The sequence below is a fragment of the Rana temporaria genome, chromosome 9, assembly GCF_905171775.1.
Source record: "Rana temporaria chromosome 9, aRanTem1.1, whole genome shotgun sequence".
NCBI classification, from domain to species: domain Eukaryota; kingdom Metazoa; phylum Chordata; class Amphibia; order Anura; family Ranidae; genus Rana; species Rana temporaria.
Window position 1 is genome coordinate 104,808,978 of NC_053497.1, and position 22,855 is coordinate 104,831,832.

A 22,855-nucleotide genomic window follows, 5' to 3' on the forward strand; every position below is an offset into this window, starting at 1 on the left:
TAATAAAGGACTTTTCCGAAACCGTTCCTTGTTGTTTTGTAACACTACACTTTTTTGGGTTGAATAAGTAATTTACATGGGGGAGGGGATCCGATTCTGAGAGGCCCCCCTGCCCCAAAGTCCCCCCCATCCATCTCGCTCATTCTCCAACCCCCCCCCCCCATTCCCTGACCTGCAGGGCTGCATGCTAGGATAAGGGTCTGGTATGGTCTTGGGGGGGCCCCACGTTGTTTTTGTCTTTTAATTTTGGCGTGGGGTTCCCCCTCAAGATCCTCAGAGCACAAGTCGCATGCCACAAGTTGGATCAGTTGAGATGATGATCCGACTTGGATGCGACTTAGATTCAAATCAACGGGCTGAAATCTTGCCAAAGTAGTGCAGGGAGCATTTTCAAAGTTGGACCAGTTAAGATGGCTCTCATAGGGAACCATTAATTTTGAAATGTCATACAACTTGTGCTTGGAAGTCAGAGTGCATGTCGGACTAGTGTGAACCAGTTAAAGTGCCTCCAAAAAGGAAAAAGTCCAGCGGTGTTAAAGTAGAACTAAAGACAACTTTTTTTTTCCCATTTTGGAAGGTAGTAACCTGTCAGATTTATTTTCGCCAGCTTTGTCCCATTGCGGAGATTTCGCTTTATTTCCTGTCCCATAGCCAAACAGGAAGTGAGAGGAAAGCCCTGTAAATTAAGGGAATTCCTTGGGGACCCCCAGGTCACCAGAACTAATGTCCCCATTGGAACATTTCCCCTGTATTACTTTTCTGGGGTCAACCCAAAATGTTGTGATTTTTTTACTTTCACTTTCAATGTGCTGGTGAACGGTCCTGCACATTGTCAGCATCCTCCCAGGCAGATAAAATGGGATGGACAAATTCCTTGAGAATGTTCAGGTACGTCTCAGCGTTCATTGTTGCCTGCAAAATGTACGGCCCGGCGTGTAGACCATTACAAATGCCACACCACATTCACCTTGATTGCAGTTTAATGGTCCAGTCTGGATGCTGTGTACTAGGAGCCCAGTAATGGCAGTTGTGCCAGTTTACAAAACCACTAACATGGACACGGCCTCGCCTAATACAATAATTAGTTGCAACATGTAAAGTTCCGCCTTATTTGATGCCAGCATGGACTCCACTTAGACATCACAGTCCTCACATGACAGAATTTGGACAAAGTGTGGTTTGCATGGCTGGCAGTTAATTTCCTTTGTAAAACGCTACACTGACTCATGCGACATACCCAACTCCCGCTGGTACTGCAAAAGGAATTTCTTAGGGCTATTCTGGAAGGCTGCAGCTTTTCTTTTCTCTGTGAAAGAGGTTTTTGGCAACCCGGAGCCCATCTGCTTATTTACTAAACCACTAGCCATCAAGTTGTTGCGCAGCCTCTTTATGGTTTTGTAATCTGCCTCATGTTTACCCTTCACTTTTCTTCACCATCTCTGCACGAGAACCGGGGATTGCCTCATCTCCATTTCTGCAGAAATTTTAGCACAATCATGCACTGCCAGCCTGCTGTACACCATTATTGACTTGCATTGGAAAGTGCTGCCACGCATAGTAGAAGGGGGGAAAAAAATAATGAAAGTACTAAAAAAGGACATGAATGAGCGTGCCGTATAGGAAATACATTTCATACCTCACACAATTCCTTCAATTACTGCGGCAAAATAAAAAATCTGGATGTAAATATGGATCACCCTGTACTTTAGAAAGGATACATCTAAATGGAATTGCACAATTTTGGTACTGGTGTATGCATAGATTAAGCTTGGCAAGTCTACATGAATCACAATCTAACATTTTAACTGAATTTGGCTTCTTGTAGATGCTATGCTACAAAGATTTGAAGCGAATAAAAAACAAAAAACAATCCATAGTATATAATAGAAAAAACAGTCTGAATTTAAACTGCATTATTATTATTATTTTTTTAAGTTGATCAATTACTAGGATCATCATCACAGATCACATTAAATCCTGTATATATCATTTTGTTTACATTTTTTGTCTGAATTTCTCCTCAGTAAGCTTGCCCCCATCATCCATGGGGGTTAGTCAGCCAGAACAGCTTACTGAGGAGGAACAGGAAGTGAGAAATTCAGACAACGAAAAAAAAACATTTAGAAGGGAAATCAAAGGAAAAGGCTAGTGAACCAACAATGCACTAGCTTAACCACTTTACAACCACTCATAGACAAAACACATCCTCGACTTTGTGTGGCGATATCTGAATGATGCCTGCAGCTACAGGCATCATTCAGATTTCACCGTCTTCAGCCGGCGATTCTGTGCACAATAAGAACGATCAAAGCAGCAGTTCTGCCGCTTGATCGTTCTTATAGGCAGCGGGAAGGGACGTTCCCCCCCCCTCCCATCGCCATCCGGTGCTTCTCCGTGCCATCGGGGGACGGAGAGCGAATCGTCCGGCGCTGGTTGGGGAAGCATAGAGAGATGACTGTGACCAGATGGTCACCAGTCATCTCTATGACTGTTGGAGGGCCGGCTGCGACGTTATGACGTCACGCCCGGTACCCGAAAGTAAACAAAGCCGCAATCGCGGCTGTCGGTGTGAGATTGGTGAATGATTTTGCACCGATTTCATGCTTGTAAGCCTGTAGGAGAGATGTGGGGTCAATAATTATTGACCCCACATCGCTCCATAAAGAGGACCTGTCACACTGATTCCTATTACAAGGGATGTTGACATTCCTTGTAATAGGAATAAAAGTGATCAAAAAAATAAAAAAATTAAGTAAAATTATTATTTTTTTTTGTTTAAAACGCCCCTATCCCGGTAGCTCGCGCGCAGAAGCGAACACGCATGCAAGTCCCGCCCACATATGTAAACGCCGTTCAAATCCCACACATGAGGTATCGTCGCATGCGTTAGAGCGTGTGCAACAATTCTAGCACTAGATCTTCTCTGTAACTCGAAAATAGTAACCTGTAAAAAAAGTGGCGCCATTCAATGAGTGTGCGCAAATTTTAAAGCGTGACATATTATGCATCTATTTACTCGGCATAACATCATCTTTCACATTATACAAAAAAAATGGGATAACTTTACTGTTTTGTTATTTTTTAATTCATGAAACCGTTTATTATTACCAAAAAAAGGTGTTTGAAAAATTATTGCGCAAATACCGTGCGAGAAAAAAAAAGTTGCAATGACCGCCATTTTATTCCCTAGGATGTCTGCTAAAAAAAATATATATAAATGTTTGGGGGTTCTGATCAATTTTCTAGCAAAAAAAAATGTTGATTTTTACATGAAGGAGAGAAGTGCCAAAATAGGCCCGGTTGTAAAGTGGTTAAAGGAGCCTATTTAGAAAATACAAACAAACCTTTAAACCCCTTTAATGAAAAAGCAAAAGAGGTCAATATGGGTCACTGTAATTTACCAGCTCATTCTTGGTCTCCATCTCTTGCTCCAACTCTTTGCAGCCCTTCTTGTGTTGTTGAGCCTCCTGCTTTAGGGACTTGTTAAGTTCATCCTGGTGGTGGAGCTCATCAAGCACATTAGCCTTCTGGCCCTGCAGTTCTTCAACCTCCTTCATCTTTTTCTCCAGGTCTCTCTCCAATTTCTCTACTTCTTCTGTAAGCAGAACATCTCTTGATTACTAGTTTTCACAATTTAGCCAGCAAGCCATGTGAAAACAAACAGTTTGACAGCTATAGGTCCAAGTGACAAAGCCAGTTATCCTCTCATAGAAACAATGGGCCAGATTCACGTAGAATCGCGGCGGCGTAACGTATCCTAGATACGTTACACCGCCGCAATTTTTCATCGCAAGTGCCCGATTCACCAAGCACTTGCGATGAATACTACGCCGGCGGCCTCCGGCGCAAGGCGGGCCAATTTAAATGGGCGTGTGCCATTTAAATTAGGCACGCTCCCTCGCCGGACCTACTGCGCAGGCTCCGTTTCTTAACTCCCGCCTTGCTTTGAGCGCCGTGACATAATTTTTTCGAAAAGGCGACGCGCGTAGCGTACTTCCGTATTCCCGGACGGCTTACGCAAACGATGTTAAATTTTGAATTTCGACGCGGGAACGACTGCCATACTTTAGACAGCAATACGCTTGCTGACTAAAGTTAGGGCACCAAAAAAAACGACTAACTTTGCGACGGGAAACTAGACTAGCGGCGACGTAGCAAACGCGAAAATCTGTCGTGGATCCGCCGTAACTCCTAATTTGCATACCCGACGCTGGTTTACGAAGCAAACTCCCCCCAGCGGCGGCCGCGGTATTGCATCCTAAGATCCGACAGTGTAAAACAATTACACCTGTCGGATCTTAGGGATATCTATGCGTAACTGATTCTATGAATCAGTCGCATAGATAGAAACAGGGATACGACGGCGTATCAGGAGAAACGCAGTCGTATCTCATTTGTGAATCTGGCCCAATATCTTTGGTGTTTGAAATGCAGCAGTTTGGTCACCAATATAGCAGTTCTTTTCATCAGTGGAAAAAAAAGGAAGAGAATATACTTTACTAAATAAAATGCATTAGTTAAAGTGATTGTAAAAAGTCTTCTTTTTTATTTTTTAGGTAAAAGCAAACAAACATGTCATGCTTACCTGCCCTGTGCAGTGAATTTGCACAGAGCAGCCCGGATCCTCCTCTTCTCGGATCCCTCTTCGGCACCCCTGGACCCACCCTCCTGTGGAGTGCCCCCACAGCAAACAGCTTGCTATGGGGGCACCCAAGCCGAGTCACAGCTCCCGGTGTCCATTCAGACACAGTGCAGCGGCCCATCCCGGCCCCTTGTCCCCTTTCTCTTTCCATTGGCTGACTGACTTTGGTGCCATGCTGCTGTCTCAGCCAATGAAGAGGGGAGTGCCGGGCAGCCGAGACATTCCTACAACATTGCTGGATCTAGAGAGGGCTCAGGTAAGTATTAGGGGGGCTGCTGTACACAGAAGATTTTTTATCTTCATGCATAGAATGCATGAAGATAACAAACATTCTGCCTTTGCACTCACTTTAATGCAGTTGACAAAAACATTAAAATCATTTGTGTTCAACAGCAGATAAATGTCACCAGAAGTTAAAAACAATTATATATTTAAATGAAAAATTGTAACTTTTACCCATATTAAAGCGCTCATGTGCTTCTTGTCTCTCCTGGTTTGTGACTAGCTGACCATCCAGGACATTCAGGGAGCGCAGATGGAAAATTATGTAGAGGCGATAATGGGGAAGATCAGCAATCGGATTATCCGCCAAGAAGAGCGATGTTAAATCTTTTAAGGTCTTCAAGCGAGAGACGTCCTGAAACTGTAGAAATACCACAATTCATATTGCATGGGAGCATTCAGGAACACAAATCATGGGAGGCCAAAATATTGGCCACAGAAGTCTAACCTATCAATGAAGGAAGAACAATTTTGGGTGTCCCTGTTAACCAATCAATTTCTTCCACTGGTTCTCCCATAACATGTTGAAGGAATAAAATTTCTACAATGGATAACTAAATCCCTGAGAGACAATTTGATAAATAAAGCAAATTCTGTTCTGGCAATCGTATTCATGCATTATAATCAGTTTTACTTACTGAAAATATTTTATTCTGCTTTAGATTCAGGGTGCTAAGTGCTTTCATCTTCTTTCCAAACCAGACAGGTATGTGTTCAATCTCATTCCCAGCCAGGGTCAGCTTCTGCAGGCCGTGCATGTGCTCCAATCCTTCAATTTTACTGAACAAGAAATCAGACATGAAGTCCCCTCAACAAATACACAATCCAAACTAAAGATCAAAAACAATGGTGGATTTTTTACCATAAATGGGCCACTATTGCTGAAGATAAGTGGTTATAATGTACATGGGAATGTAGGCTATACAAGGTTATTAAAATAATAAATAAAAGACCAAACCAAGACCATCAAAGATGGTGATAAATTGGCCGCGGCACCTTTATTGGTATAATTTATAATACAAACATTAAATATATTTAAATAATTATCTTTATTAAAATATCAATAAATAAATGTTTAATTTCAAATATATTTTCCAAATCTTTCAAAAATTCTGACTCAGTCATAAGACTCAAGTGATTGCCATAAATAAAATGTCAACCAAGTCCCCCCTTGATTCAAGGGTGACAGACCACATAAAAGGTGCAGCGACAAGGGTGGGGGGGATGGGGAGCTCTTAACCTGATAAGGTAAAAAATGTTGTGCCCTGACCCTCACACCTGTGGGCTTTATAAACCCCCTCTACCTCACGTGTATGAGTCATCAGTACACGTGTTTTTCCCGCCTGAACTCACACGTCCTTCCCGCTCAAAAACACGTGCAAATCCCGCCTAAATCCTGTTTTTCTACCTCACAAAAATGTGTTCACTGACTCCCAGTTTTTTTTTTTTTTTTAAACTCTATAACCCAAATTTCTTTTTTTTTTTTAATTCAATATTGTGATAGCCACAATCCCATGTAGTGGGCACTGATGATGCCCCCTTTTCCAGTATAGGCAACAGAGCTGCAGTGAGTGAAAAATCTGTCTCCTGGTAAGAATTAGCCTGCAAAAGCAAACTGTAGATTTTGGTTTAACATGATCATAATGTAAGGTGACCTAAATATACCCAATTTGGGGCAGATCCACAAAAGAATTACGCCGGCGTATCTATTGATACGCCGCATAATTTTAAATTTCCCGCGTCGTATCTTTGTTTTGTATCTACAAAACAAGATACCAGGGCTGTGGAGTCGGAGTCGGAGTCGAGGAGTCGGAGTCGGGGGAAATTTTGGGTACCTGGAGTCGGAGTCGGCAAACAATGCACCGACTCCGACTCCTACTAAATTTAGATTGGAATAAAAAAAAAAAAAAAAAGCAAGTTTAAATGTCCCAATTCACAAAAAGTTATAATTAATGACTTCTCTACTGTAAGAATAAAGACCAATGCATGCAGTGCCTCACGTAACCGCAAAACGAACACGTTAAGTGACCGTGAAGAAGCATGCTTTTCATGTGCTTCACTATATGGCACGCAACGCACAATTAGGAGCTGCAATACTTACACTTTCCATAGTGTTGTGTTCTGCTTTTACAGGGAACGCATGTTAGAGAACCAGTAAGTGTCCAAATAAAAAAAATTCCAACAGGAGTTTTATAAAGCACTAAAAGAAGTTGAAAAGTATGATCGCTCATCAAAACTTACTGTTGAAGAAGCCATCCTTGTTTATCCAGAGATCTTTAGTGATGTGGCCAGAATAGTTACTGCAATGCCACCCACCCAAGTCAGTGTCGAAAGATTATTTTCAGCCCTAAAAATAATAAAGTCTGACTTAAGAGCCTCTATGAAAGAGGATCTGGCAGAGGCAATTCTCTTCCTTAGAACTCTACATTGAATTGATTTGCATTTGCTAAGCCTAGAACTACATTTCAAGATTAATATAAACCATTTCTAGGTTTTGCAGATTTTGTTTTTGGTTCATTATAGATAAGCTTCGTTTTTGTTCTAAAACAACCAAATAATGTGGTTTGTATTTTTGAACTGGTAAAGATCCTGTTCCTGATGTTTATGCCTGCTGCTACTATCCAGTCACTTGATTGTTTTCATTGTGTTTGTCTTTTGCTTAAACTGTGCAATACAGCAGACTGTTGGCTTCCCAGCCAGTAGTCCTGTGGTAGGTTGCGTTTCTTTCCCTCAAGGAATGTATAAAATACATTCGCATATTAATACATCGGAGTCGGAGTCGCAAGTACATAAAACTGAGGAGTCGGAGTATTTATCTACCGACTCTACAGCCCTGCAAGATACGACTGCATCTCGGATCTATCCGACAGGCGTACGTCTTAGTACGCCGTCGGATCGTAGATGCATTTTTCCGCCGGCCGCTAGGTGGCGCTTCCGTCGAATTCCGCGTCGAGTATGCAAATTAGCTAGTTACAGCGATCCACGAACGTCCGTCCGGCGCATTTTTTTACGTCGTTTGCGTTCGGCTTTTTCCGGAGTATAGTTACCCCTGCTATTATGAGGCGTACTCAATGTTAAGTATGGCCGCCGTTCCTGCGTCGAATTTTGAATTTTTTACGTCGTTTGCGCAAGTCGTTCGCGAATAGGGATTTGCGTAGAATGACGTCACCTTCGGAAGCATTGGCTTGTTTCGGTTTATTTTCGAGCATGAGCACTGGGATACCCCCACGGACGGCGCATGCATCGTTAAAAAAAAACTTTGTTTACATCGGGTCACGACGTATTTACATAAAACACGCCCCTATCACAGCCATTTGAATTCCGCGCCCTTACGACGCCAAAGATACACTACGCCGCCGTAAAATTCCTTAAACAGCTTCCTTTACCTTAGTGCAGTCCTCCTTCACTTACCTCATCCTTCGATTTTGCTTTTAAATGTCCTTTTTTCTTCTGAGAAATCCTCACTTCCTGTTCTTCTGTCTGTAACTCCACACAGTAATGCGAGGCTTTCTCCCTGGTGTGGAGAAAGCCTCTTGAGGGGAGAGGGGGCGATCTACTTTGCAGATAGAGAACTCCTGCTCGCCCCCTCAAGAGGCTTTCTCCACACCAGGGAGAAAGCCTCGCATTACTGTGTGTGGAGTTACAGACAGAAGAACAGGAAGTGAGGATTTCTCAGAAGAAATAAGGACATTTAAAAGCAAAATCAAAGGATGAGGTAAGGAGGACTGCTCTCAGGTAAAGGAAGCTATTTAGGGAAAAAAAGGGAAAAAAATTGTTACCTTTACAACCCCTTTAAGTCTTTCCCACACAGTATTACTTTTTTGTATGTATTATAATAACTGAAGTGACTGCGTCTGATACAAGGGTACCTGATTCTGTTATGGGACAGGTTCAGCTCACGAAGCCGGCTCTGTTTCTCCAGTTTCTCAATTTTCTCTATGAGATTATAGCCAAGATTCAAGACTTCAAGCTTCTCACATTTCTCCAGATTTTCTATATACTGAAGACAACACAGAACTGTCAGTCAGAAAAAACAAATGAACACACACACACGCACGCACACACACACCCCCAGTCCATTACACAAGTACCACCACCTCCATTTTATTCAGATTTTGAAGAAATATATAAAAAAGACTTAAACACAGAGGGCCAGATTCAGAAACAACTTACGACGGCGTATTTCCAGATACGCCGTCGTAAGTCTGAGTGTGTGCCGTCGTATCTTGGCGCCTGATTCAAAGAATCAGATACGCCTCACGGTTGCCAAGATACGAGCGGCGTAAGTCTCCTACGCCGTCGTATCTTGGGGTGCATATTTACGCTGGACGCTAGGTGGCGCTTCCGTTGATTTCTGGGTCGAATATGCAAATGACCTAGATACGCCGATTCACAAACGTATTTCCGTCCGGCGCATCTATGTTTACGTAAGGCGTCGGTCCGGCGTAACTTTACCCCTCATAAAGCAGGGGTAAGTCATGTTAGGTAAGGACGTCGGAACAGCGTCGTATTTTACGTTGTTTGCGTAAGTCGTCCGTGAAAGGGGATGGGCGTAGGTTACGTTCACGTCGCCTAAACATTGAGCCAACGTATCTTAGGGAGAAAATTTGACGTGATACTGCGCATGCGCCGTTCGCAAAGCGCGTCGATTACGCTGGGTCACGAATCATTTACATACAACACGCCCACTACCAGCCTAGTTTAAATTAGGCGGGCTTACGCCGGCCCATTTACACTATGCCGCCGTAACTTAGAGCGCAAGTTCTTTCTGAATACTGGACCTGCCGCTCTAAGTTACGGCGGCGTAGTGTATCTGAGATACGCTACATCCGCCTAAAGATAGGCGCTTCTCTCTGAATCTGGCCCAGAGTATATAACCAAGATATAGAGAAAATGCTGTGCTCTGAATTGCCTGTGTGGGGGACAGTGCATCCTCTGTATTCAGAATGAGATCATAACGTGCAAGCACAAGGGGTGGGGGAGTGGAGTGGGGGTCAGGGTCATGTGAGACATCTTCTCCATCTACTCCTAACAGCATATAGAGTGCCATAATAGTAAAAACTGCATCATTTCAACACAAGCCAGGCAATTCAAATTAAAATTTTCTTCTGAAAGAAAGTACACCTTACACAGTATTTCTGTACAATATCTGCCTACTACAGCCAGGCAATTTTTTCTGAAACATTTTTTACGATGCCCATTAGCAGTGCTCAACAAAGCAGGAGGCCAGGTCTAGATTCTAAAGAAAGTAACATTGCCTTTATTTTTCGGCAGTGCAAATTGTACTAAAGCTTTTAGTTATCTGAAGGCCTCCGGAACAATGTGACCTGAATATGAATGGCAGCTACATTGACTCTGACCTATAACCGCCAACTAGATCTATGAGGAGAAAAAAACCACTCACAACTAATGAACCCTTTCCTCTTCTAAAAGGACGACAAGTCAAATTCTGTTTTATATTCTACAATATTCTCAAATATTTCTAGTTCTTCCCCAGTACATTTATTTGATCCTCGCTGTCATTATTAGAATACATGTTGGGGGGGGGATTTTGGGACTTTAGATGAAGCACATATGTGGTGTGCCTCCATCCCTGGTTCAAGTAAATAAAGAAGGAAAATTGGGACTTTAAATGAGGCTATTGACATTGTGGAGGTAAATTAAAATACATAAGCACAACTGAATCCATCGAATATTTTACTGAATGTACGATACGCAATTGGGTTTATTGATCTCATAAACTACCTTGAATTTCTTGCCTCCTTCCTTTGATAGAGAGAGATTTAGGGACGTCACAAAAGAAAAGTTTTCCTGTTTCGACAATTTCCGAATAAGGTTTTCAGTGATGTAGCGAATTCCAGATTCATTACCTTAGCCAAGCAAAAAACAAAAATGGTTATTAGTTAGAATGGAGAGGGTATGCGTGTGTGTACCTATTATTTTTCTGATTAAGCATAGCGTAATATATAAAATAAGCTAAAAATCGGGTCTGGTCAGAATATACATAGGGGTCAGATTAATAGACTTACGCTGACTACCACAGTGGACCACCTATGTAAAAAAAAACATCATATTTTGGCAGTGACTCTACAGGGATCCTGCAGTACCCCAGTGCTAGGCTGACCACATATCCATGCATTTTACAGCTACTCGTGTTTTTAACTCCCACAGGTACTGGAAGGGCTTATTTACACTTGCTTTGGCTTCGCAAATTACCGGCTAGTTTACACTTGCTTTAAAACATGGCTTCAGACAGGCTTTGGTATAAAGCTCTCTGAACGCTAGTCAAAGCTCCTGTCACTAAATAATAGGGCTGCAACTAATGATTATTTTCATAATCGATTAGTTGGCCGATTATTGTTTCGATTAATCGGATAATAGCCTTAAAAAAAAAAAAATGTATTTTCTTTGGGCCAATTTGTTGTTGGGCAGATTACAAAACACAAATTGCCACAAAAACACATTACATGCTTTTCTGCAGCTTCTCCATTGAAGTATTGGTCGGTAAGTTTGAGCCTGGATATTCTATGTTTCTCCATTGAAGTATATTGAACCAAAAAAAACAAAATAGCACTGTTTTGCGTTAAAAAGTCCTTTCCCATTTCCAAATACGCAGCAGCTGAAAAAAAAATCATGGATGTGAACGTGTCCCATAGGAAAACATGTACATGAACTGTAGTGTGTTTCTGCAAAAACCCAGGCCTGAGATGTTTAGTAACATAATGGTGTTAAAAAAAACAGAAATAAGTACAAAAAAAACAAATAATCGCTACTGGGACAGTGAAAGTTATATTTACAGTAGCGATTTGCTTTTTTTGTACTATAAAGGGCTAATTTTTTTTTTTTAACCCCATTATGTTACTGGCCGATTAATCGATTATGAAAATTATAATCGATTAGTTGTTTCGGCCCTACTAAATAAAATGGGCTAATTTACGCTTCGGCTTCAATGCACATTAAAGCTCCTACTGCTTCAACAAGCTTTTATGATGCGTTTTTGATGCTTCAATGAGTCTTTGTTGAAGCTTGGCAGATGCCATGTGTGACACCTGCAATGTCTCCAAAACAATGCAAAGCTAAAGCTGAATTAAAGCCTCTCAAAAGCCGCAGGTGCTTCAAGGGACCTTCAAACGTACTTTGTCATAAAGCTCTATGGAGGCTTTGAAGACACTTTTCATAAATAATAAATAGTAACATGATAGCATAATGGCATAGTAACATATTATTGACATTATACAACACCAAACTCATTATTTTGTGTCTCCACAATATATAACAAAACCATAATTAAATTGGTACAATCCAGTAAAACATGATCAGTATAATGTAACAATCTTGAGATGCAAACAAAGGGCATCTATATAGCTTGACGCGTTTCGTGGCTAACTTCCACTCTTCAGGAACAGATGCAAGATAAGCGTCTATAAAAATATTAAAAATTATAAAGGGGTCTGTCTATAAGAAGAATGGAAAAGTAAATCACGCACTCATACTTAAAAGACCAACTATGAGTCTGAGACTATGAGTTTTATATCCCCCCCCCCCCAGAAGGTTTCCCTCAATGTACCCCCCTTTATTTCCATATATACACACCACTATACTCTAGAACAGGGGTCCTCAAACTACGGCCCTCCAGCTGTTGTAGAACTACACATCCCATGAGTCATTGTAACACACTGACATTCACAGACATGACTAGGCATGATGGCAATTGTAGTTCCTGAACAACTGGAGGGCCGTAGTTTGAAGACCCCTGCTCTAGAATAAACCCCCCCCCCCCCATCAATTCGACTAGAAAATGGAATGTGATGGGTAGAATAGTGGTTTCAATCAAATTGTGCGTATTGAAATAATAAAAAAATAAAAGTATACAATGATAGTGTCATACAATAGAAATGATGTACTGGTATACCCCACTTTTAAGTACACAATGGGACCAGAGCATGTATGTAAAACGAAAATGTACTTAAAGTGAAACAATACCTTTTTTCACTTCTAGGGTGTAGTAGGGGGTCAGGGGCTGTATTTGGGGTGTCAGGAGCTGTAGTTGAGGTCTCAGGGGCTGTAGTGGGGGTGTCAGGGACACACTGGAACAGGGCGGGCTATGCTCTTGAAGCTTCAGCTCCTTCTACTGCAGCTGCAAAATGTCTGTACAGTACTTGTAAGGCACTTTACACTCGGGGGTATGTCCTTACTCGCGAGTGTACTTAAAGCGGGGTATGCCTGTAAACCATGTTGATGTAACTCCAATGTTACAGAGCTGCACTACTTAACCATCTGTGCTGTTTTATCTGTGTTCAAATAAAGAATTTTTAGTTTTTTTAGGCTTCCCAGCCTAGAGGTGAGATGTGGGGTCTTGACCCCATATCTCACTGTAAAGCGGTCCGATCATGTCATATTCCTATCAAAAGGGATGTTTATATTTCTTTTAAGGTGTCATAATAAAAAAATGTAAGTAAAATTAACGAGAGAATTTTTTTTATTTTTTTTAAAGTGCCCCTGTCCCTGTGAGCTCGCACGCAGAAGTGAACGCATACGCAAGTCCCGCCCACATATGAAAAAAGTGTTTAAACCACACATGTGAGGTGTCGCCACAAACGTTAGAGCGAGAGCAATAATTCTAGCGGTAGACCTCCTCTGTAACTCAAAACATGTAACCAGTAAAAAAAATGAAAGCGTCGCCTATGGGGATTTTTAAGTACCGAAGTTTGGCGCCATTCCGCGAGCATGTGCAATTTTGAAGCGTGACATTTTAGGTATCTATTTACTCTGCGGAACTTCATCTTTCACCTTATGCTATCTTTACTGTTTTTTTTAAAGCATGAAACAGTTTCTTTTCCCCAAATAAACGCGTTTGAAAAATTGCTGCGCCAATACCGTGTGAGATAAAAAGTTGTAATGATCGACATTGTATTCTCCAGGGTCTCTGCTAAAAAAAAAAAACATACATAATGTTTGGGGGTTCTGTGTAATCTTCTAGCCAAAAAAATTTGGATTTTTACATGTAGGAGCAAAGTGCCAAAATTGGCCTGGTTGGCAGGTGGTTAATGTAGTTCTATACTTGAGAATGAAAAGGTAGGATCCACATCTGTTGAAGGAATGGGTTTCTAATTCTTCTAGTTTTTCTTTTTTTTTTTTCATTTAATATTTTATTTTATTGAAGAAAAAAGATGTACATCATAAAGCTCTCAGTACATTCCAGAGCAGAAAATCAGAGACAAACAAATAACAATGATACAAGCAAAACTTCACCATACGTCTTGGATAAATCGGACCACATAGGGTGTGAGCAGCAGGGAGAGATCAAGAAAGCAACCAGAACAGTAAATAACTCAAGAGAGCAGACTATACTTCCATGTCAACGTAGGAGATCACATACCCAACCATGTGTAGGATAAGCTATAAAAGGGCGAGAAGTCAAACTAAAGCACACAAACAGGAGTCTGATCCGACACCCCTTAAAGGGAACAACCTGTGTCGGATAAGAGCTGATAACTAGTGAATATTTTTCATTCAGTTTATAAACAGTGCACTTGTACAAGATACCTTGGTGCATCTCATATTCTGATATTTCACTATCCTCCGTCATGTCCCAGCTGCGGCTAATGACACCAGTCCTTAGATACGACTCAGGGATTTGGGGTTTCATTGATAGAGATGAAGATTGTAAATTCGGACTCGAAAATGGCAATAAGGGAATTCTGGAGTTTTTCTTCATTGTCAGGATGTTTGCCAATCATAGATTGTGACCTGTAGAGAAAAAGTAGGAAGCGTGAATCTCTGAAATTTTACCTCTAAGAGCTTTGTATTTGATTATATTTGTTGCCCTGATCAGGGGCGGACTGACCATTGAGTCACTCGGGCACTGCCCGAGGGCCCCATGCCACTAGGGGGCCCCATCAGGGTTGCCAGTCTCAGTGAAACCAGGGACAGTATGTAAAAATCTGTGTTTTTTTTAGATCTGTCCCTGATATGTCCGAAACTGACATGCTTTTAATGTGAATATCCCAAGATTTTAGCTGCCCTGCCTCTGCACTGCCTCCTGGCGTGGTGGCCACCTGTGCTTAAGCCAGAGGGGCCCCATAATCTTCTATTGCCCGGGGGCCCCATGAGTTGTCAGTCCGCCCCTGGCCCTGATTCCCATAACCATAAAGTCTTTGGTCCATCAACACCTACAACAGACAGTTTTTGCCAGTTTACTACAAGCAGAAGATACATAATACACAAAACTATGGTCTCTAAGAAATGTAACATTTATAAAAGAAGTATAAGTGCCGGTTCACACAGGGGCAACCCGACTTACAGCGCGACTTTGCAAGGCGACTTCAGCGCGACTTGGAACAACTTACAACGCGACTTTGCAAGGCGACTTCAGCACGACTTGGAACAACTTACAACGCGACTTTGCAAGGCGACTTCAGCGCGACTTGGAACAACTTACAACGCAACTAAGGCCCCATACACACGAGAGGATTTATCCGCGGATACGGTCCAGCGGACCGTATCCGCGGATAAATCCTCTCGAGGATTTGCGCGGATTTCCATCCGATGGAGTGTACTCACCATCGAATCGAAATCCGCGCCGAAATCCTCTGGCGATGACGTGTCGCGCCGTCGCCGCGATGATGACGCGGCGACGTGCGTGACGCAGTCATATAAGGAATTCCACGCATGCGTCGAATCATTACGACGCATGCGGGGGATCCCCTCGGACGGATCGATCCGGTGAGTCTGTACAGACCAGCGGATCGATCCGTGGGATCCGATTCCAGCGGATAGATTTGTTGGCATGTCAACAAATTTTTATCTGCTGGAATTCGGAAAGATCCGCTGGAATGTACACACCATAGAATCTATCCGCTGAAACCGATCCGCTGAGATTTTTCAGCGGATGGATTCTATCGTGTGTATGGGGCCTTAAAGTTGCCTCCAGGACAGGCAACTTTGGCTGTGGCCAATCACAGAATAAGGAAGGAGGGGTTTGCCTGGGTAAACTATTTTCTCTTCCTGTAAAGTTGCACAGTGATCCGACTTTGGAGGTGACTCCCATTGAAATCTATGGCCCGGATTCAGAAAGCCCGGCGTTACGCTACGCCGCCGTAACCTAGTGAGGCAGGTTCTGTATTCAGAAAGAACCTGCGTCCTAAGTTATGGCGGAGTAGCGTATGAGGGCCGGCGTAAGCCCGCCTAATTCAAAATAGGAAGATGTGGGCGTGTTTTATGTTAATTCAGTGTGACCCCACGTAAATAAAGTTTTTAACGAACAGCGCATGCGCCGTCCGTGGACCTATCCCAGTGCACATGCTCCAAATTACGCCACAAAGCCTCATTGGTTTCGATGAACGACTTACGCAAACGACGCTAAATTTAACGCTGGCCCGACGTCCTTACTTAACATTGGATACGCCTCATATAGCAGAGGTAACTTTACGCCGGAAAAAGCCTTACGTAAAACACAGTAAAAAAATGCGCCGGGCGGACGTACGTTTCTGAATCGGCGTATCTACCTAATTTGCATATTCTACGCGTAAATCTCCGGAAGCGCCACCTAGCGGCCAGCGTAAATATGCAACTAAGATACGACGGCGTAAGAGACTTACGTCAGTCGTATCTTAGCCAAATTTCGGCGTATCTTGCTTTCTGAATACAGAAAGAAGATACATTTTTTATTATGACTTTAGCATTTGGTAACAACTTCACTTTTATGCATAAATCAGCCAGATGTTAGATATACAATACACAATGATATCAGAATAAACAATGATAGCTCTCAATACTGCCATCATAGGAAGCCTTGCATGGGTTCCCAACAACTTTTCCTGCATGCACCAAACCGTTGCCTTCCATCAGATGGGCACAATGTCTGACTCAGCTGAAACAATTATCATCTATTCTATGACAATCTTCCAGCTATGAGTGTTATCAGCCTACATGCTGAATACAAAAAAAAACATACCGTGTCAAGGCACAGCACCTCTACAATAGGGGCATTATCGCCTGCGTAGAAAAAGTGCTTTTTCATTCTATATGAAGACCTCAAAGATCGCACCTAGAAAATGCTAGTAAGGCCCGTTGCACACGGTACATCTGCTTTTTTTGGACGCATTTTTTTCAGGCATCTGTTTAGTACATATTTATGCACGTATTTGCACATTCGTGCACACAATACATTCCTAGGGACAATTCATTAATATTTATGCTCGTGTGTGCGTAATTTGCACGTACTGGCGCAAAATACTGACCGGGAATGCAGATTTTTCTACTCAAGAAGAGGCAACACTTGTTTATACGTCTGTGGGTATAGGCACATTGTAAACAGTGGGCTGCGTTTTAGATCAGTTTTAAAAAAAAAAGGCCTTTTCAAGCTGCAGTGTGCAGGAGGCCTAAAACAGTTAAACTATTTTTACTTAAAAGAGATGTGGTGCTAAAATCAATCAGCTGAATAGAAAAATGAATAGAGGGTGCCTGGACACCAAAATTCCAAAAGGCTGACAAACCTGCAGCAAGGTGAAACACCAAAAGACTCACCGCACAATGACGATTAGTAACGTCTGAACAGGAAAAACAAACATGAAAAACAGTGTTAATAATCAGCAGGAAACTAGAGCCGACTAATGCCCACTTCCTTCCTCTTCTCAGTATAGGATTCTCTCTATATATGATGCACTCACATACAGTGTCTAATCTGTTTGCACATTATTTGGATCGCTTTTAAAACCTACAATTTAGAAAAGTTGGCAGACACTCCCCTATATTATATATATATATATATATATATATATATATATATATATATATATACACATACATACACATATATATATATATATATATATATATATATATATATACACACACACACACACACACACACACACTACTATAGCGCTGCCTTGGTAAGAGACTAAATTGCTGTCATAATAATAAAATCAAAAACCGTATACAGTACCAATAAAATGACAATGTAACGGAGAAGAAATATCAACTGACAAACACCAGGCATAATAGTATAAAACTACTACAATCCACAAACTGTTGGCGTGTACATATTATTTTGGAAGTGATAAATAAAAACAAGTAGGGCTGTTACTGAATAAAATTTTCGTGTTCGATCAATTGATTTTTTTTTAATCGATGAATTGACTAATTTCAATTCATTATAAACGCACATACAGATCCAACTACTTTTAGCCACATCTCTCCCCACTGTAATATCGCCACATCTCTCCCCACTGTAATATCGCCACATCTCTCCCCACTGTAATATCGCCACATCTCTCCCCACTGTAATATCGCCACATCTCTCCCCACTGTAATATCTCCCCATCTCTCCCCACTGTAATATCGCCACATCTCTCCCCACTGTAATATGTCCACATCTCTCCCCACTGTAATATATCCACATCTCCCCCACTGTAATATGTCCACATCTCTCCCCACTGTAATATCTCCACATCTCCCCCCACTGTAATATCTCCACATCTCCCCCCACTGTAATATGTCCACATCTCCCCCCACTGCAATATGTCCACATCTCCCCCCACTGTAATATGTCCACATCTCTCCCCACTGTAATATCTCCCCATCTCTCCCCACTGTAATATGTCCACATCTCCCCCCACTGTAATATGTCCACATCTCCCCCCACTGTAATATGTCCACATCTCTCCCCACTGTAATATCTCCACATCTCCCCCCACTGTAATATCTCCACATCTCCCCCCACTGTAATATCTCCACATCTCCCCCCACTGTAATATATCTACATCTCTCCTCACTGTAATATCTCCCCATCTCTCCCCCACTGTAATATCTCCACATCTCTCCCCCACTGTAATATCTCCACATCTCTCCCCCACATCTCTCCCCACTGTAATATCTCCACATCTCTCCCCCACTGTAATATCTCCACATCTCTCCCCACTGTAATATGTCCGCATCTCTCCCCACTGTAATATCTCCGCATCTCCCCCACTGTAATATATCTACATCTCTCCTCACTGTAATATCTCCACATCTCCCCCACTGTAATATCTCCCCATCTCCCCCCACTGTAATATCTCCACATCTCCCCCACTGTAATATCTCCACATCTCCCCCACTGTAATATCTCCACATCTCTCCCCACATCTCTCCCCACTGTAATATCTCCACATCTCCCCCACTGTAATATCTCCACATCTCCCCCACTGTAATATCTCCACAGCTCTCCCCACTTTATATAGGACGATTGTCTGCTTGCTTAGTCTTACCAGAACGACACAAGCAGGCAGACCCATCCCTATGTATCCACAAGCAGTTGAAGCGGGTGACGATGACATCAGCGCGCCGCTCTAGGGGAGGGAGGCCGCCGCCGGGTGTACCAAGATGGCCACCGCTCCGGAGCTAGGCCGAAGCCTTTACTATGGGCGAGGCAGCGGAGTTCAGACGGAAGACCCGGAAGCCGGCGGAGAGGTGAGTACCGATCAAAATCATTTTGATCGATCAAAGAAATTAACAATTATTCGAGTAATTAATCGTTAATTTCCGCAGCCCTAAAAACAAGCATTGCCGGTTCACATATCTCCGCAGCGAGTCCAGTGCGATTTGCTGGAAAAAAGTGTGCCCATTTTGGTCTGTTTCCGGTCCGAATTCAACCCAAAATTCGGACTGAAATCGGACCTGAAACGGTGAACCAGCACAAGCTGGACCCCTGCTGTGTGACGAATCCGGCGGTGGTGTGAACCCAGCCTTAGGATCTTGGTGTGCTAATCCACCTACTTTCTATTCTTTTCTGTAACTTTTCTCCTTTAAATACACTTTCAAAATCGTACTCCTGAGCAGAAATTGTTGCTTTCCTCGTCAGAAGAAAAAACACTGAGAACAGCAGAAATCTATAAAACTTACAGTAATGAACTCCATACTGTCAGCATGGTGAGCAGTGCAGCAAAGCTAAGGAACACAAAATATAAGAATTTTGACTTGCCTGTAAACTCCTTATCTTAGAGTACAGCAAAGTAAACAATACTTGTATCCATAGACCATTTGTAATATGCAGCTAGCTACCTTAAATCGCAACAAAAAAAGACGAAAAAAAAAAAGAGCCCCTGGGTGGTTTATGGGGGCCGGGATCTCCACTGATGCGATGACCCCGCCCCATGTAGCCTGTATGCAGAGCGGCTATAGTAAGAGCAGTGATCGGAGTGGGAGCGTCAGTGGAGCTCCTGGCCCCACCCCCTCTATACTGGTTGGTGAATATAGAGGTCCAGGGGCGGGGCCGGGAGGTCCACCGACGCGCCCACTCTGATCACTGGCTCTCACTACAGCCGCTCTGTTCCAAGTGGAGCTCCCGGCCCGCCCCCTCTCTGCTGGCTAGCATGCGAATGCAGCCTCCTGTGTCCTCTGCCAAGTCTGTCATCGGGGCCCAAATTAACGGAATCACAGGTAATCTCGTGCAGTATGCCCGCAGTCTCTGGTAATCTTGTGCAGTATGTCCGCAGTCTCTGACCCTCTCCTGTAGTATGTGTATTAATGTGCGGCTTTACTTGCTAAATTATTTGGGATTGCTCCACTGCTCAGAAAATTGTTGTGATGTGCAACCCTATAGCAACCAATCAGTGAGCGCTAATAATGTGCAGTAACCTCTAGCAACCAATCGGCAAGCAGAAATTATGTGTTGTAACCTCTAGCAACCAGCCAGTGAGCGGTAAGGATAGGCTGTGACCTCTGCAAATGATTGTAATTGCTGCGTTATCTGCTGCAGTAAACCGATTTTGAGTCTATCTGCTATTTTTTTGTACGACTCAGAATGGAGGGCCCCCCCCCAAGAAAATGTTTGCCCAGGGCCCAATCAAAATGAAAGACATGAGTGCAGGAGTGATGGCCACGGCACAGGTCTCTAGAGGATTGGCACAGGAATGGGCTCCGATAGGGACAGTAGAAACTATGTTTCTTAAACCTGGTACACACAGACCAAATATCAGATGGTTCAACAGAGACCGTGCAACATTAGGCCAGTGTATACAGCGGCCTGTCTGACAGAAGCCAGTCTAACGATTGTCTTTTGTCAAACAAGCATGCTGGAAAACCAGCATCAGATCAGCGCTGCCAGTGTGTTCTGGCAGGGGGCACTTATAATGTGTACCTAGCTTAAAGGTGTAGGCCCTGGAGAAGAAACCGCCTTAAGTAGGAAAGAAGTCTTTGGTCTCAAAACGAATTTATCTTTGTGCAAAACAAGAAATTGCTCTTTACAGGAAAGTGCTGCCACCTCAGAAACACTACAGATGGAATGGCTACCAGGATCGCAACCTTACAAGTGAGCTCTTCCACAGAATACCTCAAATTGTTTTAAAGGGACTCCCGTAAGATTTACAATCATACTTGGAAGACTTACTGGGGAATATGCAGTATACAGGATATATAACAGAGGGGCTCAGTGCCCCCCCAATCAGTGTTTACAAGATATATAACATTAGAGGGGCTCAGTGTCCCCCCCAGTCAGTGTATATAGGACATATAACATTAGAAGGGATCAGTGTATACAGGACATATAACACTAGAAGGGATCCGTGTATATAGGACATGTAACATTAGAAGGGATCAGTGTATACAGGACATATAACATTAGAAGGGATCAGTGTATACAGGACATATAACATTAGAAGGGATCAGTGTATACAGGGCATATAACACTAGAAGGGATCAGCGTATACAGGGCATATAACACTAGAAGGGATCAGCGTATACAGGACATATAACACTACTAGAAGGGATCAGTGTATACAGGACATGTAACATTAGAAGGGATCAGTGTATACAGGACATATAACATTAGAAGGGATCAGTGTATACAGGACATATAACACTAGAAGGGATCAGCGTATACAGGACATATAACATTAGAAGGGATCAGTGTATACAGGATATATATAACACTAGAAGGGATCAGCGTATACAGGACATATAACATTAGAAGGGATCAGTGTATACAGGATATATATAACATTAGAAGGGATCAGTGTATACAGGATATATATAACATTAGAAGGGATCAGTGTATACAGGACATGTAACATTAGAAGGGATCAGTGTATACAGGATATATATAACATTAGAAGGGATCAGTGTATACAGGATATATATAACATTAGAAGGGATCAGTGTATACAGGACATATAACATTAAAAGAGATCAGTGTATACAGGGCATATAACACTAGAAGGGATCAGCGTATACAGGACATATAACATTAGAAGGGATCAGTGTATACAGGGCATATAACATTAGTAGGGATCAGTGTATACAGGACATATAACATTAGAAGGGATCAGTGTATACAGGATACATAACATTAGAAGGGATCAGCGTATACAGGACATATAACATTAGAAGGGATCAGTGTATACAGGCTATATCTCACCCTCCGCTTACAATCCTGGACATCAGGAGGTCCCCGATCAACTGCCAGCTCTTGCTATCTCCTCAATATGAGTCGGGCCGCCGGTTGCCATGGCGACGCGTTGTTTGGTAAGTGGCAGTCGGCCTGTAGTTCAGCGCGGCTTCCTCTTCCGCAGAGAAGCGCACAAGCTGGGTGCGGATGTCCCGGAAAAGAGGAGAGCGGTGGCTCGATAGGAGCAGAGCGGTAGACGGTGGAATAATGAACAGTTGGAAGCCACGCAATTACCGAGCCATGGGCGCCGCCATATTGGAGAAGACTGCGCCTCAACTGTCTGACAGCCGGTGGGAGGGAGGAATGACATCACGCACACGTGACCCAGCAGTAAACGAGGAACTGACTTCCCATCCTCTGCTGTGACTTCTTTTTCTTCTCCGAGTGGTCCACTGCTCTGTAAAGTCATGGGAAAAAAATCTTACCTTCTAACATTCAGGATTTTATATTGTACAGTATAAAATATATAGTGTAGGTTTCAGGACTATACAACATCCTAAATA

At 42.7% G+C, this 22,855-nt stretch overlaps 1 protein-coding gene across 2 annotated transcripts in view; it reads right to left on the reverse strand.

Annotated features, from left to right (window-relative positions):
• Nucleotides 1-22,635, reverse strand: part of CNTRL (centriolin) — a 153,110-nt gene extending 130,475 nt beyond the window's left edge. Inside the window, exons 1-7 of one of the 2 annotated variants that reach the window (XM_040324045.1) lie at nucleotides 22,334-22,635; nucleotides 14,471-14,674; nucleotides 10,670-10,794; nucleotides 8,794-8,924; nucleotides 5,563-5,704; nucleotides 5,099-5,285; nucleotides 3,402-3,595 (exon numbers count right to left, since the gene is read on the reverse strand). In XM_040324045.1, coding sequence (XP_040179979.1) covers nucleotides 3,402-3,595; nucleotides 5,099-5,285; nucleotides 5,563-5,704; nucleotides 8,794-8,924; nucleotides 10,670-10,794; nucleotides 14,471-14,642 — 951 coding nt within the window. In that variant the 5' untranslated portion in view covers nucleotides 14,643-14,674; nucleotides 22,334-22,635. Of the gene's footprint in view, nucleotides 1-3,401; nucleotides 3,596-5,098; nucleotides 5,286-5,562; nucleotides 5,705-8,793; nucleotides 8,925-10,669; nucleotides 10,795-14,470; nucleotides 14,675-22,322 lie in introns of both variants that reach the window. The other variant, XM_040324044.1, reaches the window with a different exon arrangement.
• Between the last annotated feature and the right edge of the window lie 220 nt (nucleotides 22,636-22,855).